The 18,635-nt window shown below is 41.2% G+C and overlaps 2 protein-coding genes across 12 annotated transcripts in view; both read left to right on the forward strand.

The window, feature by feature from the left end:
* POLK (DNA polymerase kappa) overlaps window positions 1-2,201 on the forward strand; it is a 38,002-nt gene extending 35,801 nt beyond the window's left edge. For all 8 annotated transcript variants that reach the window (XM_052777665.1, XM_052777670.1, XM_052777672.1 and 5 more), the window contains one exon: window positions 75-2,201. In XM_052777665.1, coding sequence (XP_052633625.1) covers window positions 75-159 — 85 coding nt within the window. In that variant the 3' untranslated portion in view covers window positions 160-2,201. The remainder of the gene's footprint in view (window positions 1-74) is intronic.
* A 3,737-nt stretch (window positions 2,202-5,938) lies between these two features.
* The window catches only part of ANKDD1B (ankyrin repeat and death domain containing 1B), a 35,831-nt gene continuing 23,134 nt past the window's right edge, over window positions 5,939-18,635 (forward strand). For all 4 annotated transcript variants that reach the window (XM_052777514.1, XM_052777513.1, XM_052777510.1 and 1 more), the window contains exons 1-3: window positions 5,939-6,125; window positions 9,787-9,890; window positions 11,956-12,054. In XM_052777514.1, coding sequence (XP_052633474.1) covers window positions 6,050-6,125; window positions 9,787-9,890; window positions 11,956-12,054 — 279 coding nt within the window. In that variant the 5' untranslated portion in view covers window positions 5,939-6,049. The remainder of the gene's footprint in view (window positions 6,126-9,786; window positions 9,891-11,955; window positions 12,055-18,635) is intronic.

Raw genomic sequence — 18,635 nt, forward strand, 5'->3', positions numbered from 1 at the left:
GTTGTAAAATTCGTGTAGGTATGCATTGTATATTTTAACCTCTTACTGGTGTTTTTTTGTTTCTTTAACTTTAGGTCTGGACTAACAACTTCACAGTCAGTATCAAAAAAAGCCAAGTCGAGCAATTCCAAGCATACAATTGATATGTTTTTTAAATGACTGTGTAGCAACATATTCTATATGAAGTATTTCATAGTGTTTAATTTAGCAAATTAAACATTAATTTATTTACCAACAATGCAAATTAATTTAGCATTGTTGGTAGGCTGGATTCAGGTGCCTGTCACTTTGGAGCCATTGTATGTCTGTGCAAAAAGAACATGATGTCTGAGGTAGAAGAGGAGGTACAACTGAGGTAATCTTTTTTTTTTTCTTTGAGAATAATGCTTTTTTTTCCAGTTGTTTCCAAGAATCAAAATTCACTAGCGCTTCGACTTTGTTTATATTGAACATGTGGAACTCTGTTAGAATCACCAGCAGCCTCATGAATTCTCTCTGCTGTTCAACAAACAGACCAGGGAGATTAGAGCTGCCATTGAACAAGCCTGTAGGGCAAGCTCCCTAGAAAGCAGGAATTGTTAGCTAGGGTGCCACGATGTGCTTTCTGTACTTCCCACACCTGACCTGCCATCTTCTCTGTTGGTTGTATCGGCCATGGTAGCCATAGTAGCTCAGGCTGACACTTCCTTGGACAATTCAACACCAAATTTAATTGTTGTATTAGCTGTGTGATAACAAAGAAGAGCTGAGTTGCTTGATTTCGGCTGATAAATGTCTGTCTTCTCATGGGACACAAAAATTGATTGATGTCGCAATTTCAAAGGAAAAGAGCAAGAATTTAGAGCACAGTCAAGCTTTCATTGTTGTCACTGAAAATTAATTCACTAACAGTTGATGGACCAGCCCTGAAGGACTCACTGTGATGAGATACAGGATGACTTCACTGGTTTAAAAAATATTAGTAAACCTGTTGATGAGAGAAGGATTCCTCCAGGTTAGTCAGACAAATGCTGTTCGATCATTGGCCTTTCCAAAGAGACTGAGAACTTCAATTTTATTCACAATTGTGAAATTGTTACTGGTTAGTAGCACTAAATTTATTCTGAATAAAAGGTGTCATGGTGCAATAATAATATGAATCGTGTGCAAATATGCAAGATGCTGAACCTTCTTATTGTTTACCTATCTTTCTCTTTAAAATTGTTTTGTGTTTCTGAATAAATGATATTTTATGAGTGCATATGTGGAAGGAGGAAGTTGTAAAGTGCAAATATTTAAAATATTCTGTTTAGATTTTTTCTCTTCACACCAAATTGCTTAAATGTAGACGTTTTATTATAATTAAATATTTATCAGGCAAATAATTTATGATGACAGCATATTTCTTGTAAGTTATACAAACAATGTAAAATCCTGTATGAAATATAAACTGCTTTTTAATTGCAAAATCTTTAAAATAAGTGGCTACTGTAGAAGCATTTGTTTTGTTGCTTAACTGTATTGGAAGTACTTGGGGGTTTGCTTGGTTTTTAAACAAACGAATGTGTACCTGATATGTTTTAGATTCCCAGGCTAAGTCCAGAATGTGCTTTGTTGTTTCCAAACTTGCTGGAATGATTTCACCATCTCTACCTGCTCATGTGTTTGTTTGCCAGATGCCACTGTACCCACAGCTCTGTCATTTGAATTCATGTCAGTGCTCTGTTATCTGCTTTGGACCAAATCAGCTGGACTAGTTCAGACTGTGTAAGCTGACTCAGTTAAATTTTTCTAAACCAGGTCAGTGAGCATTCAGCATGAGCTATTCTGTTGACAGAGGTGGGAGCTGGAAACTTTTGGTAGGAAAGACATAAAAGCAACCAAGGGAACAATGACTTAAGCTACCACTGCTGTTTAGAAAGTGAACACCTGTCCCTTTATTAGTTTGTATCTGTCTGATTCAATGAAGTGTAGAATCTAAGTATTACCTTCTCATTGTGTGTATTTCTTTAAAATGGGTATTTTTACATATGCATTTACTTAGGACAAAGTGAACTACTAAAAATGCTTGAACAAATACAGTTAGTTTGGCTTAGCCTCCGAAGTTGTCTTACCATCTGTTTAAAAAAAGGTGTCATAGAGTTATCTGAGTGTCATGTAGTTAAAGTTGTGGAGTATGTTAAGAGTTAATGTGGAAATAAAACTCACAGTATGATTTTAAAGCCAGAAATGGCTGTCTTTTGTGATGTGTGTAAAAATATACGTTTTGGAAAGGTGATTCTGTGTGTTTACAGGAAGTGCTCAGCGAGATTATTTTAATGTTTTCCATTTATATTATTTACTGCAATGCAAAACAGAATCCTTTTTTTTCCTATTCCTTATAGTTTCTTATACCACATTTATTACTGTTTTTATCTGAAGGCCTTCAGTACAGAATTAAGTATTGTCATAAACTTCTGTGATATGTTTTTTTGTTTCAGTTCTTGTGGAGAAGACTGTGTAAGCAATGTTTGTTTTGCATTTTTCTCTGTGTGTGTGTTATATAATTGACCTTAAAATCTGTTTTCATTAGCATCTGGAAATTTCTTTATAGCTGTGCTTAACTTAATGTATAAATTACTGCCTGTGTGTGAGCCATTCTGTACTTACTGTATCCAGAGTTTTGAAGCATGTGAATGATCTAGGTTGGCACCAGATGAGAATTTTTGTGTAGTGTAAGTATCTCTCTTATTTAAGGTGTATATATATATATATATATATACACACTTTATCTTGAATTCCTCTTTTAGTTAAGAAAAAGAGAGAAAAAGGATGACATTTCTCTCATGTCTTACGTTCTTCTCTCCACCACTTTTGAAGAAAGGAATGCAGACAGCATATGGATGACCACAAAGCATTTATCTGTAAGGAGGATGTTTGGTGTTAAGTGGGACAACCACAGAGATGCCCCCCTAAGAACACAACTTGAGTTTATCTTGTAAATCCTCAGTACCCAAAAACTTAGGCTGTTTTACAGCATATAGCATTTTTCTACTGAATCTGTTTACTGCTATCTATAGTAATGTCTTCATTTACTTTTGAGTTTTGAAGTATCTTGCCTACAGAATATCTTACTGTGGTTGGGTATCGTGGTGACCAATTTTATTAGTTACCTGAACTGGGGGTCTCATAGTCTTTATTTCTAGAAACTTCTCTATTGGGAATTTATAAGTACTTTGGCTTATGCTGTTTTGTTCTCAGAGTTGCTGAAGTTCCACTTTGAAGTGTCAGTAACAGGCAGGAACATCAGCAGGACAGTTTGGGCTTGAATTGCTCTGCCTGTAGCTTGATCCATGTTGGAACTATTTTGGGGATGGTTTGTCACATCCTTGTCTCTCACATGGTAGTATGCAGATCCAAGCAGAAAGTTGGAGCCATCAAGAATCATAATGCCTACAAGTGAGCCTAGGGAGCAGCCTGCTGGTGCCCGAGTTTGTTGGCCAGCTGGTGTTCTGGGGATCTCTGCCGTGTCTTTTCTGATTGCTGTTTGTATATGCGAGCACCTGTTGAGACTGGGCCTCTCCAGTTTGTTGTTCTGGTTACTACTCATAAGCAAAGGCAAGTGGCAACAGGTAGCTGTAGCCATAAGGGATGAGGGGAGGAACAAGGGTAACTGTGAGGTGCTGCAGTTGCACAGGCTAAACAATCCGTGCACCACAGGATTTAGAGTCCTGCAGAGTTTCATACCTTCCATAAAAGTACACACTTTAATACAGATTAATACACAGTTTAATAAAAACATAATACTCTCTACCTTGACTTTATCTTCAAATCTAACCGTCTTTTACAGGACATAATTTTTGCTTCTTCCTCTTTATGCACTATTCCACATGCTTTTGTCTTGCCTTACATTTTTTCTTTATATTGGTTCTACTTGTTTATGTATTTATTACTACTGTTATTTTAAATATTTAAAAAATGCTCTGAGTTCCTGGCAGAGAGAGAGCTCTGTGAAGGCAAGTTACAGTTTCCAAGAAAGATGTTCCAGTACTCCCTTGCTCTGCACTTTGTTCTGGATTTTGCATCTCTGTTAGTTTCTGCACCAGTCTTTTCTGCAGGGTGCTGGGGCCCTTTGAAAGAGTCAAGATTGTGGAAGTGGTTAGAGAATGTGGTAAACTTGCTATTTGCAAAGTTTGAGCACATGAAGTATAGTTGCAGTGGCAAAGTTAGTTAAGAGACCAGGGATACACTGTGAAATAGTATTGTATGATAGTAATTAGAACTGGAAACTAACAGCTGGCATTTCCAGACTGCATGTAAAATTATGGTCCTGGTTTAAAGATTCACACTATAACTTGTGCTCTGTATGAGGCTGCAAATGTATTCCTCCTTGATGCCAGGTTTGTAGGTAAACCTAATCACTCCACAGTTGTCTGTTGTCTCTCATTTTGAAAAGGAGCGTTAATATTGCAAACAGTGGGTCTGTATTACTAGCCCAGTCACCATACAGAAATAAAACTGTTCTTAAGAAGTTTCGCTGGAACATTTGACTCACAGGAAGCAAGGAGAGGTGAAACCTCCATGATTCAGCTACTGCTAAATCAGTTACTTGTTCTTCTCACTCTGGGCTTATTTTCAGTTTTTTTTCAGCTGAGTAACATTCATCTACTGGAAGTACACTGGATGAAACTGTCTTACCAGACCAAGGTGTATCAAGTGTAAGGATTCTTATACATCACAGCCTGACTGTATCAAAAATATTTAATGGAGAGGAGAACTGTGAAATCTCTTCATGTGTGATAAGCAGAATCTGAGCAAATATTTTTGTATCCAGATTTGCTCAATTTACAAACTCTTTTGAGTCTTTCAGATTAATTCTACCATGGACATGTAGGGTGTTAATAATCTTGGAAGTTAAGATGACTGTGTAATTTAATTACAAAGAAAAATTATAGTGAAGGAACTCAAATGTATCTTCAGTTGTGTAAGGCTGAATACTGATAGTTCTGCGTTCTTGGAGCTACTTTTCTAATATTTATTTTGAAATGTTAGCAATATCAAAGGCTGAATTTAAAGTAAAATTTAGGCTAGTCACTTTAAACAATTTTTATGCCCTGTCTCAGAAAATCATTGTCTGTGTGAAATGAAATATTAGCGCTGGCTTAAATAGACCAAAGTAAACAGTGGACTTCAAGATAAATTGAGAAATAGGTAGATTAGATGGGGCTCAGTATGTCAGGTCACAAAAACTTTACCTTTGGGGATATGTGTATTGATTTTGACTGGACTTGGACAAAAGCAAATGAAAGTATTGTTTACCTGAAAATGGAAGAGTCTTCTGATCGGATCAATACTGCTGCTGCACGTGCGTATTTCTGCCCAAATTTACGGCAGAAGCACCTCAGTCTCGCATCCCAAGGCTGTCTGAAGCTTGCAGGGTCGCAGGGACACTCACCCTCTCCAGTCCAGCGCATGCTGGTTGACAGCAGTAAGAATAACTCACAAGAGGGATTTCCCCCCAAAATAGCCTTCAACCTGCAGAGAAGAGCTCCATGGCTACCCTGCAATTAGTAACAAAGCCACCTGGCTCCGGGGATCCTGCGCAAGCTGTGATGCCTCTGTGGGTCCGATGCCTCTGTGGGTCCGTACGTGTGTACTTGTGGCATTGCTTTTCAAAAGTGCCTCTTGTTTGTGTGACGATTTGGTAAGCACTTCGGAAGCAAATAGGACTGCCTTTTTGTCTTGTGTGTGCGTTTGTCGCTGCAAATGCTATTTGCATGTAAGGCAAGCCGCTAGAGAGGACCGGGGTGGGGGGGAGTTGTGCAAGGATGACCCCGTTCGGTGCCTAGCCCGTATCAAGAAATTCTGTGTATTTATTTCCTGGTTCCTTTTAAAGCAAACTCCTGATGCTGCCCCGCACCTCTCCCTCTCGGATGGTGTGGCCAAGCGCCGGTGTGCCTGCAGGGCTGTGTTGGGCCTGGCGGGCTGTGCTCCGCTCGACTCGCAGCCCCGAACCGGTTTGTCGGGGCCAGCGCAGGGCACGTCCCGCGGCACCTCCTTGGCTGAGGAGGAGGCGGAGCCGCGGGCAGCAATGAAGGGGCTGAGCCGCCTGCTCCGCGCCGGGGAGGATGCGGCGCCGGGAGCCGCGGCAGCCAGCCACGACAGCCGTGAGTGCGCGGGGGTCGGCGGCGAGGCAACCCAGCGGGCAGCGCTGGCCCTGGGCCCCGGGCTGCCCGGCCCGGAGGCAGCGTGCCAGGCCCCGGTGGGGCTGCCGGGGCGGCGGGGCCCACCCCAACCCCCTTTTTGCCTCCACCAAAGAACAAAATGGGGGCGGGGGGGGGGGGGAGGTTAAACACGACCTGCTTTTTACGTAGTGAAAGACATCAGCGAGGAGGTGTGGATGTGGGATGGGGAGCTGGGGTTTGGCACGTCCCGCTTCCAAGGGACAGGTCCTGCGAAGTGCCCAGCGCCCCACTTTAGCTTCACCCCTGAAGCTGCCCGGGGGTGTTCGCCGGCGCTCTTCACGCCCCTGGGGCTGAGCGCCTGCCAACAGCTTCACAAGCCGTCCAGACCCCCGCTTTGGGGGCACGCAGAACTCGGAGGACCTTCTGGCCTCCCTGCGCTCAGCGGCACGGTCGCGCCCGGCGGTGGGGTCTCCGGCTCCCATTCCGCAGACAGGTTTGTGAAAGAACAGCCCGCTCCGGCGTGGGCTTACTCGTGGAAACTGAGCCGTAATTGTCAAACCCGGCCGCAGGCGTGTCCTGTGATGGGAGCGCGACAGCCAGGAGCCGTCCTGCCTGCTGCCAGGCTGGCAAAGAGGACAGGCAGAGAATAGGAACGAATCAAATATCACTGTCGGACTCCATGGGTAGTTTTTCCCGTGACTTCTTTGGATCGGAAAAGGGTTATTTTAGAAGAAGATTCTCCTGACTTAACAGAATACCTGCTTTGCCCAAGTCGTTTTGTTTCTGGTAACACACAAGAAAACGTAGAGAAAACATTGAAAATGTTACCAAACCGTTAAACATATGATTTAATTTTTAGAAACAATAGAGTAAAAATAATTTTTTTTGTCATTTGAATCTGAATATTGTTATTATTTTTGTATTCTACCTCCTTGGAACTCTTCAGCCAGTTCAAATTCCTGGGGTTTTTTTCTGTGTGATTTTTGAGACAATGACAGATTTCATCTTGTGGGTACCACAACAGGAAATTAAAACGGGGAGGGGGAGGAATTTCCACTGTCTACAAAACCTCTGGTGCAGTTCTTTACTTCATTGGAAGTCATCCATCCTTATTTGTGGTATTACTGAAACACAGATTGGGGCCACTAAAATAAGACGTAAATATGAGGAAAGAAAAATTGAAGGTACCTCAAAGCTTGAGTTTCTGTTGAGAAGTACTTTCTGTTTTCAGGTTAACAAAGTGATTCACTTTTCTGCACCTTTTTACTTCCTTGCCCCTCCAAGAGGGGCAAAATGTTGGGATGTTCAGTACACCACAGACAGGGCTCTCTACAAAGGAAATAAACTGATAAAATTACTACTTTTAGTTAGCTCAGAAGAAAAATTGAATATAACTTTTATAGTTAATAATGTAAATATAGTCATATACTTATGATATAACTTGTAGGGCAGTAAGCCAGACATTTTGTGTGAAGCCAAAGAACATAACCCCCAAAAAAGATTGACAGCCACAGATAGATAATTGATTGCTGCTGTTACTTGAAAATAGAGTGATTGCTAATAATACAAGGAGTGCCAAATCCTGGATACCCCAGCTTGGACAGAAAGCTTCCATAAATCTGTAGTCTGACAGCTCTATACTCCTGTAATTTCATGTGTGAAAAAAACCGTTTTGCAAAAGGTTGTGCAGCAAGTCAGTGCCGTGGTGTGTCTGGATTGCCACTGTTATTAACTCCTGAATTAAGAGGTATTAAGAGAGAGATTATTAAGAAACATCACGCCCAGAGCAAAAGGTCTTCTTTCTAGTAGCATACGGACAATTCATGACTTCTGGACAGGAGAAAAAATATCAGTTATTAATTCTTTGTCAGAACTGCAACAAAACTGTCCTTGCTGATGCAGATACAGTAAAGAAACATCAATTTCTCTTGTTTCTTTAAGGCAGCGCGAGTAAACTGTTGTGATTGTTCCTGAATGTTCTGAGATGCGACAGCATTTATCTTTCCATCCTCATGTAAGATACCTGTGTGAGTGTTCATCAGCAGTCAGTAGGAATGAATGTGGCCTAACTGTAACTAATTAGTTGCAGTTAATTGGTGCCCTACATTTTGTTGCCATGTTTGCCACAAATTTGCCTTGAGCAAGGTATCCTGTGACCATTGGTTTACCTGTGTTTGAAATCAAGGTAGTGGAAAGCTCTGCTGGGTGCTTCTTTAGGGTGTAGAGTATGAAAAGCACAAGTGAGGCATTTATTCTGCAAAGGTCCCTGTTCATGATGCTGATTTTGCTGTCAGTCACACTCCTTGTCACAGATGCCAGGGGTGCATTTTTATTTGCAACTGCTTTTTTTTTGGCTGTGCCCCTGTGTTGTAAAACAAGCTAGTAATTCGTGATCTGTGACTTCCAGAGAATTTTGGGAGGATGCTTCTGTTGTTTGAGGTGCTTGGATAATGTAATAGGAAATCTGGAAACAGCTTTGCAAGTGTCCAGTTTAATTTCTAGCTCATTTTGTACAGTACAACTCTGATTATTCCCACTGAGATTATAATCATGGGTAACATGTAAAATGCAGTTAAGTGAATGCCATACTGATTTTCCTTAGTATGCTCTGCAGTCATACTGCCTCAAGCTGTATTCTCATTAGGCCGTTAGTGAACTTAGATGTAATGCTGTAGGATGAGCTTGCATGAGAGGCCTCTAAGGAACAGATAATTGCTGCAGTTTCTAGTTAACAGAGAGTGCTGTCCTCTATGGTGGTATCATTGGCCAAGTGGCTTTCAGGCCAAAACTTTCTAAACAGAAGATATCTAAGTGACTAACTTTTTAAGTGTGATATCCTAGGAAATTAAAAATATCTACTAACATTTTTTCAACTGATTTAACTGCTACACTGATTTCTTCTGAGTGATTAATTAAATGTTAAGGTAGAAACATGAGAAATACTCTGACCTCTAAGTTAGCTAAACCAGTTATCAGACCCTGGAATTTTATTTTCCAAAATTACTGAGTATTAGGTATCTAAATGCATGCTGCAGCTACTTTAGTTGACCAAACAGATGTTCACTTTTGGGTTGACACATTAAAGGAAGGTCCCAATTTAATAGTAAATTCCACATTGGGACCAAATTTTGAGTTCAAGTACACACCTTTTTTTTCCCCTGTAAAACTCCTGGTTGGTCTGGTTTTTTTCAGTTGGGTCATACCATTTGGTTACTGCTATACATTTTTATGTATTTTGGTGGTGTGTTCTGTTTTAAAACTGAGCGAGTTTTCCAAGAATAGGAAAGAAATGCTGCGGTTTGTACTGTTCACTGCTATGCCTTTAAAATACTTTGGGACCCATCTAGATGGCGAGAGCTTCATAAATGAACTCTTGATGCTGTGAGCAGTGCAAATAATGGTAATCCATGCTGTGAAAAGTCTACCTCTATTTGTTCCTAAAAGTTGAAACTAGAAACATCAGCCAGATGTCTCTAGAGGAGAAAAATGTAATCCTGGAACGCTTCTGTGATGAGAAGCAAATTATTCTCATAACATACAAAATGAGGACAAATAACAGAAAGTAAGAACAGTATCATTGTCGCTTAAGTTGGTTATGGCTATTTTTCTAGTAATACAATTTTTTCATCATGTTTTTCCACAGTATTGCCAGATGAGAGAGAATTTCAATATGCTGCTAAAAGGAACAATTTGGAAACCATGGAAAAGCTATTTAAAAAGAATGTTAACATAAATGCTGTAGATACTGTGAGTATGAAGTGTCTGACAGATCACTGATCTGAAATGTGACTCCTCGGGGATGCATGGTGGAATCCCAGCATGCTAGCTCCGTCAACTGTAAGGTGGTGAGGCTGCAAGAGTCCTTTCTAGGACCTGATTAAGAAACGTTTCACACATCCAGTATGGACAATAGGATTTTTGCAGTGTAACTCACAGGTCTTTGCATTTAGCCAGTAGTCTGTGCATCACACTGGGGACTAAAGACTTCTGAATTGTGGTCCCTGCTCTAATACTTTGTGTACTTGGGTGACTAATTTCTCCAGTTCCCCATCTTTCAGAGCAGGAGGATGTAATCTCACAGTCACTTTGAGAATTAATTTATGCTGCTAGCTTTACAAATTTCAAGTGTGAATTGCTACTGTTTGGTTTGTATGGAACCACGGGAGCATTCTACCACGTTCTGTGGCTCCAGGCTGAGATCAGAGCTCAGATTTACCCTAGATAGACAAAAATGCATTTCTTATGCTGACATCAACTCTAGGCCTAAAATCTGAGGATGTGTACTTCACAGTAACAAAATACAGTGCTGTGTTCCACATGAGAGGTAGTTCAACAGCAATGGAGTGGTCGTGATATTAATCTGGGAGTTGTGGAGAACAGTTTGCCCTCAGTGGCTATGAATAAATCATCTACCTATGCATGTTACTTAATCATGGGTTCTGAAAAAGCTTGCTTCCCACACCGAGGTGCATTTTTCCCCCCTGGGGAATTGAGGAGATATTAAAGATACATTTCTTGGTTTGTTTGTAAAAAAGAGATGGAGACAAAAATTTCTTTTGAGTAAACTTCTCTTGAACAATGAGAGTATTGCCATCAATTACCTAAAAAGTCACTTAAAAAATAGTTCTTGCTTCCTTATTGCTTTCCAGAATTCAGAAAATTAAACTAAATACTTTTCCAGTCCAGTAGTTTGAATCTTTACTCTGTCATCCTTAAATCAGGCCTACAGTATCAAAGATTCACTAGCATAGCTATGTGGGTGTTGTGCATTGATTAATTCTGCTGGGGCGACGCAGCTTACAATGGCAAACCATTCTTTTGTTCATGGTGATCGTTCCTGCCCCTGTACTCCCAAGCCAAATAAGCAAGGCTGCCAAAAGGTGAGTTTTGTTGATAGAACTATTTCTGTGCAAGAGGCTTTTTCTGGCATAAATGCACGTCATAAATCCGACCTTTTTATGCTTTTAATGTATATAGCTCTAAATTTAAACTCATACATGTATAAGTCAGCAAATCTGCATAGAAGCATAAGAGAGCAAATTCAAACTGACTTTTAAAGTTAATTGCTTAAATCAATTATATATCCTTGTATGGAAACTCTCAGTGCCTTTTGTTAAACCCAGTTATGTTCACTTTAACTGGAAGCAAAACTCTCTCCACTGAAGTTTAATTCAATTTAACCAATCCCTTTTAAATTCACACCATTAATTACTTTAATGAAAAATTTATCAAGTGTTCCTGATAAGCATTGAGCCTATTCACCTGTGTAAAATTACTCACTGTTTGCAGGGTGGAAGCTTTCATTTACACAGATAATGACTCAGTCTGGGAAGGTGACTAATACAGAGTGAGGGAGGAATCTCATCATGCACTGCAGAGATATATTCAAAAGCAAGGAGGATACCAAAAGCAAATCTAATTGTGTAAATCTACTCCTCAGCTTCTCAAATCAAACCATATAATAAAATAGTAAACATGGGTGCTTCTTGTACTGCATGCACATCCTCTAGGCAGTATGATTACTTAATCCCACTTTGACACTTCAGTGAATTTCAGTGAAGGGGTGATGTTACGTAAAGTAACTAAATCATTCTGGTTCTGTCAGAAATCTTCAAGATTGATACCTAAATTCCACCCAAGGGAACAAAAGTGCAGACAAAGACCAAGTGTAGCTGTTGAGGGAGAAATATGCAAACGTATATATGTTAACAAATATGCTTGTTAATAATTGGAGAATTTAGAAATCCTGATCACCTGCAGAAGGAAAAGAACTGTATTATGGATCTGACAAGCAAAGCTTTGCTTATTTCAGCTGAAGCGCACCGCATTCCATTTTGCTGTTGCAAGAAGTCATATGTCGGTGGTGGATTTTCTTCTCCATCACAAAGCTAGAGTTGATATGGCGGATCAGGTAAGCTGGTTTACATGTTTTGATCACACAGTACAGGAATATCTTTGGGGAAAAGTAAAAGTAGGTATTTACCTTATGCTGCCCGTTTTGCAACGTTAAGTGCTTGCTGTAAATGCTACAGTTTGTCTTAAGACTGCATACATTTATACGAAAAGACATTGTTAGAGGAAAACCAGTTGCCCAGAGCTTTGGCTATGTTGAATACTTGGGTGAGGGCAAAGGTGGTTGAAGCCACTGGTGCAATTATGCTGTCTGTCATAGTTGTGTATTAATCATTGGCCACTTTAGATGAAAGCAATCACTGAAAGTAAAAATTAGCTCTGGGGATCACTAGGAGCTCAGAAAGTAACTCCTTGTGTTCTTTCCCTCCATTTTTATGTGAGTAGCTTAATGCAAAGCTGTCAGCTACCCCACAGCCTCCAGGACATTAAGAGTTTAGCAGTGTATAGCTGATTTGATTGGGCCAGATGGTAATCCACAGTGCAAGATTTGATTCAGGTATTAAAACCAAATGTATGGTATGTTATTAATAAACAGGCTAGTCAAACCAGGAGTTTTCCAGTTAACCGAGTAATGAAAATAGATGAATAATTTACCTTTTTTTCCCCTGTTTCCTTCTTTCCCCTTATCCACCATATGCGGCAGTGTTTACACTGTAAGTAAGACAAATTCCAGGTTGTGGAGGGTAGAGGGAGAAAGCTCCCTTGTTTTCACATTGTGTTGGAATGAAAAGAAGACGAGAGAGACCAGTCAGTTCCACTTACCAAGCAGCTCCTGGCTTGGGCATGTTCTTGCAGTGTAGGTAACCATCTCCTCGTTAGTGCTACATGAGTTGCTCTGAAATGTTCTCCCAATCTGCCCTGTCAGTGAGTACCTCACATGCTGCTTTGAAGAAATATGGCCATCTTTCCGGACCCTATCAGTTCCTAAGCAAATCTTGCACTGTTGTAAGCAATGTTTCCCTTTTGTCTTGCAAGCTGAAAGACATTGCCTGAATGAAGTACTCTAAAATTAATAGTCTATGATATAAATGCTAATAGGGTAGTTCTGCAAGAAGTGGACAGTTTTCTTCAAGTAGTAGTGCTCTCTATAACTACAGTTAAGAAATGGATCCCTGGATCTTCCACAGAGTACCACTGGGTATAGTGTTAATGTAATTTTATTCTGTAACTATTGTAAATTATTCTTTATGGCAAATTATTTTTCAGTGGCTATCTTCCAGATTTATTGAGGCAATAAGGTGACTCCAAAGATTTTATGGGTCCTTTAATTACCCTGATAGGGTGCATTGAAGCCAGGTTGGCAATCAGTTTGATCTTGCAATTGATAAGAAATAGAATGAAGATACTATGACTTTATTTCCTACTCCATTTCAGTTTCTGACATAATTTTTGTATTAATAAGCATATGGTCTTAAGCATTCTTAGCATTTCTCAGTACAAAAAGTAAGCTGATTAAAAACACACAATAGTGTTAGCAGCAGGTATGGGGTACTCCTGCCTTTAGATTGGAGACTTGACATAAATCATGGTGATGATTAGGATGTTTATTGATTAAGCAGCACATCTCTAAGAAACCAATAATACATTAATTGGCTAATAAACGCACCGCTATTGTTAGTATTAATTCACAATTACATCGCTCCAAGTTGCAGTGATGGAATTACAATTCTATTGCTTATTATCAGTATTAGTGTTGATACACAATTACATTACTGCAAAGAAGTCTTATACTACTAAGCTGCAATTCTGTCACTTGTCCTTCTGCACTCAATATCAAGGTACAAGTTTATCCTTTCTTGTCCACCCTACCATCCCAAGTCTTTCAGACATGGACCTGATGGAGAGTCTAGCAGGAGAGTCCAAGGTGGACCCTTCCTATATCGGGGGGAGCTTCAGTCTGCAGGTCACCTTGACCACCATCAGTAGGAGTCCACAATCACAAGACTGTGGACATCACAAGATCCTTCCCTTTTTTGTTCTCCAGCCGATTTTACATCTTGTCTTTTTTTTTTTCTTTTCCTGAACCCACATTTTTGCTGCCCTTGTGCCTCCTTTTCTCCTCCTAGACTCCTCCCTATCAAACAGCCCATGCACGGAATCACACCGAGTGGCTGAGGTGGGAACCTCTGGAGATGATCTAGTCCAGCCTCCTGCTCAGAACATAGTCACAAAAAGAAGGTTGCTTAGAGCTATGTCCAGTCAGGTTTTGATTATCTCCACGGATGAAGACTCCATAACCTTTCTGGGCAATTGATTCCAGTGTTTGATCATCCTTAGAGTAAAAAAAGGTTTTTCTTATGTTTTAGTGAATCTTCCTGTGCTTCAATTTGTGCCCATTGCCTCTTTCGCTGTCACTGGACACCACCAAGAAGAGTCTGGCTGCATTTTTTTTACTCCTTTCCGTTACGTATTTATACACAATAAGATCCACCTCAGCCTTCTTTGGATAAATGCTGCCAAGTCTCTCAACCTCTCCTTGTATGTCAGATGTCCTTTAATTATCTTTGTGTCCCTTTGCTGGACTCTGTGCAGTATGTCCCTGTCTCTCCTGTACTGGGAAGTCCAGAACTGGACACAGTGCTGCAGGTACGTCTCCCCAGTGAGTAGAGGGGAAGGATCACCTCCCTTGACCACGTGGCAGTGCTCTTCCTAATGCAGCCCAGGGTACCATCTGCCTTATGTGCTGCAAGGGCACATTGCTGGCTCATGTTCAACTTCATGTCCCCCAGGAGACCCAGGTCATTCTCTGCCAAGCTGCTTTCCAGGCAGTTGGCCGCCAGTCAGTACTCGTGCCTGGGGTTGCTCCTCCCCAGGTACAGGACTTTGCACTTCCCTGTGTTGAATTTCATGAGGTTCTTGTCAGCCCATTTCTCCAGCCTATCAGGGTCCCTCTGGATGGCAGCACACCAATCTGGTCCATCAGCCACTCCTCCCAATTTGATATAATAAGGATTGCGGCACATGGTGTGTGAGGAGGTGCTGAGACAGCTGAGTCTGCTCAGTCTTGGGAGGAGAATGGTAAGGGAGAGACCTTATGACTGTCGACAGCTACATAAGGGGAGAATATAGAGAAGACAGAGACAGACTGTTCTCGGAGGTGTACAGTGATAGGACAAGAGGCAATGGACACAAATTGCAACATGGGAGGTCCCAATTAGGTACAAAGAGAAAAGAAAGTTCACTGTCAGAGTGGTCAAACACTGGAACAGATTTTCCAGAGTTTGCGAAGCCTCAATCTTTAGGCTATTCAAAACTTGACAGGACAAGGTCCTGAGCAACCTGATCCAGTGGGACAGGCTTTGAGCAGGAGGCCATAGAAGTGTCACCTCCAGGGGCCTCTTCCAGCCTGAACTGTTTTGTTATTCAGTGAATAGTTTGCAAGTAGTAGTATCTTGAAGTCCCCGTCACAGCAAGCATCCTGCTGTCCAGAGTGTTATATCAACATGCATAAAAACTGTTCCTGTTCTCCATTAGAGATGGGAGTCTGTTGATGCAGAAGTCCTGGACACTGCACACAATCAATATGATCAAGCAGATGCCACTTTATTGCCAAGATAGCTCGGTTTATATGTTCATTCTAGTTACTGTTCACGCATAAGCAAATTAGAGATTGGTTAGCATGAGCTGTCCACATGCCTAGTTACACCTAGTGATTGGTTATAACAACCCTGTACACGCGCATAAACATAAGGCATAATTGGTTGTATTAACTAAAACATGCGAAACTTGTCTCAGTCTAATTGGTCAAGATAAGCTGTGGAACTGAGGTTCTTTGCCAAGTTCCCTTTATCGTGGAATGCGCACCTGTGTTCTTCTAATTGGCATCTTTCTTTTTTTGTCTTCTTGTTTATTCTGTTCAAGGCCTTCTAAAGGCATCTGGAATGCTCTTACTACCGTTAGCTAAATATGTGTCCACAAGCAAAGCATCCTTGAAGTCTGCTGCCTACAAAACATCCTTGGCTCACAAATTGATCAATTCTATCGAGTCTGGATTGTTCAGTATGTGCCCATTACTTTCCAAGTATCCCACAAATCCCTCTTTTTGTTTTTGAATAATCCAGACTTTAGCCATTGCATTCTGTACTATCCTTCCTAAACAACTAGTATACAAGGGATAATTAATAACAAGACTACCAATACTAACAAAGCAATTCCCAACATTTTTAACAGATCTCTTATCCATCCCATAATTCCCCAATGGGTAAACAGCCTGTCTAACCATCCTAAACCATCACTAATCTGCAGTTTTTGAACTTGGTCCTTCATCTTTTGTATAGCTTTATGGATCTATTCAGAGTGATCAGATAAATTCATACAACACATTCCATCTAAATCTTCACAACCATGACCATGTGCTAGCAATAGAAAATCAATAGCAGCTCGATTCTGCAACATTGCATGCCGTCTTGCATCGCAAACTCAGCCCAGCAATCGGTAGGTGCCAGCTTTACATGGGCGTCCCCATGGAGGCAACGATGGCCTTGCCGTACACCAGCCCGATGCTCTTCGGGAAATCCCGGTATTTATACATTTGCAGAGGAACGGATTTCAGCACACATGGCCAGCGGGTGCCAAAATCCACCTTGGTTGCAACATGGGGAGCCTATGACGCATACGCTCGCTGGCCAGGCGCGCTGCACAAGTCATAGCCATCCTGTCTACTGGTTCATGGGCTTTGTGATGCGGTTGCAATGCACTGAGAATCTTGACCTGTCATGTTGGCCAAGGTGACCTACAAGATCTATGAACACAATTAATTAAACACAGTAAAAGCAACATTATACCTAATAAAATATACAAGAATAAAAGAAACCCCGATTTTTAACAAAGATACAAACAAACTCCTAAGTCCCCATCCTGCAGCTAAATGCTCTAAGCCAAAATGACAGCTTTCTTAATTGCGTTAAAGCTCTTGCAGCTCCTTCTTGCCTCTGCAGTTCTGTTATCTTGTTTATTAATTGCTCCACTGTCCAAGTTCCTCATGTCCGTTGTTTTTCTGGTGGTTCAAAGTCCGTTTATACTGCAGCTGTCACGTACTCCAGCCCACTCATGCTAACTGCGGCCTACTTATGCTAACTCTAAATAATCAGGCTCAAAGAAATGTCCCCTTTTTCCATGAAATCTCCCACAATTCCCCCTTTTTGTTTTTGTGCAAGCCAAGTTACATGAAATGCTTTTGCACTCATACGTTCAACTATTTTTATAATATATGGTACAATCATTACAACTGCTGATATTACAATTAAAATAACTAAGCCATGCATAAGCAAATCTTTCAACCATCCCGTAATTCTTAAACTTGTTAGTCATCCACTTAACCCTGTGTTAGTTATCGTGAGCCTTTTTACTGTGAATCATATTGATATCAGGTGTTAGTAACGTAAGTTGTCCGAGGCTACGTGACCTCCCGTTAAGTTTCGATGAAATTCTCCCTCACGCTCTATCTCCACAAATTAAAAACATCCCTGCAGGTAAAGCAGCTGGAATAGAAAAAAAAAAGCGTGATATTCTGGAATAGATATAGTTACACCAAGCTGTAGCATTTCTATATACAGGCAAAATAGCATTTACATTCTGACCCTTTCGAGTGGTGTTATAGGTGTAATTAAACATCACACAGGCATTCATGATGACTGATCCTGACAACTCTAACTCTTGAGGTTCTTGCATTACTTGAGGCAGGTGTGCATACACACCGTCCCAATTATCGACACAGGATTGTGGGTTAGTACAAAGGGAAAATTCAGGCATTGGATCTGGCCAGGTGTCTAGAGGTAACCCCACCAAAGAGGTAGAAAAAGGGTTTTCAGGGGTAGCGACAGAAAGATATAAAGTTTCTTGATGCGTTATGTTCACCAAAGTTACCCATACATTCTGTTTTGGTTGTTGGATCATCCATTCTTCACTTATGTGTGTCACCCATAACAGGCCAAATGTAGCAAGGAGGAGGAAAGCGAGGGGGGGGGTGGAAAGGGGTGCATCAAAGGATACGGTTGGCGGTTTTTCTCGCTTCACAGCAGCCTCCAGCTGTGCCAGTTTTTCTATTACTGACTGCAACTGCTGCAAAGTGAACTCCGGCCCCTCTTCATGCTCTTGAGGCGACCCAGGCGTAGACGGAGGCAACGGAGGGTATATACTAGGTATAATTTGTTCATGTTGAGCGGCAATATCTGGGGGCTGTTTTCTCATAGGCGGATTTTTACTCGCTTCCTGATTCTGTAGGGTTTCCTTTAAGCATACGGTTAGGGAGGCTTGGGAACCGTCAGATGGCTGATTAATATCGGCAGTCCCAGTGAGTGGAGCAGAAGTCAAGGGTACAGGAGCAGGTGGACAAGCTCCAGGGAAGCCAAAAGTCTCTCTCGCTGCATTATGTTTTTCTCTCCACGTTTCCCCTTCGCTTGCGGTGGGAGAGAGAGCAGCAAAACCAGACGCAGATGTTTTACGATCTGCTTTCATTAATTTCCATAAAGTTGTAAGACCTTTAACTTCTTTAGACCCGTCACTAATTTCATCCCATAGGGAGGTTCCGATAGCTTCCCAGGTACTAAGCGCAAAAGCTGTACCCACACTAATTAAAAG

This window comes from Harpia harpyja, chromosome Z, assembly GCF_026419915.1.
Source record: "Harpia harpyja isolate bHarHar1 chromosome Z, bHarHar1 primary haplotype, whole genome shotgun sequence".
Taxonomy (NCBI): Eukaryota; Metazoa; Chordata; class Aves; order Accipitriformes; family Accipitridae; genus Harpia; species Harpia harpyja.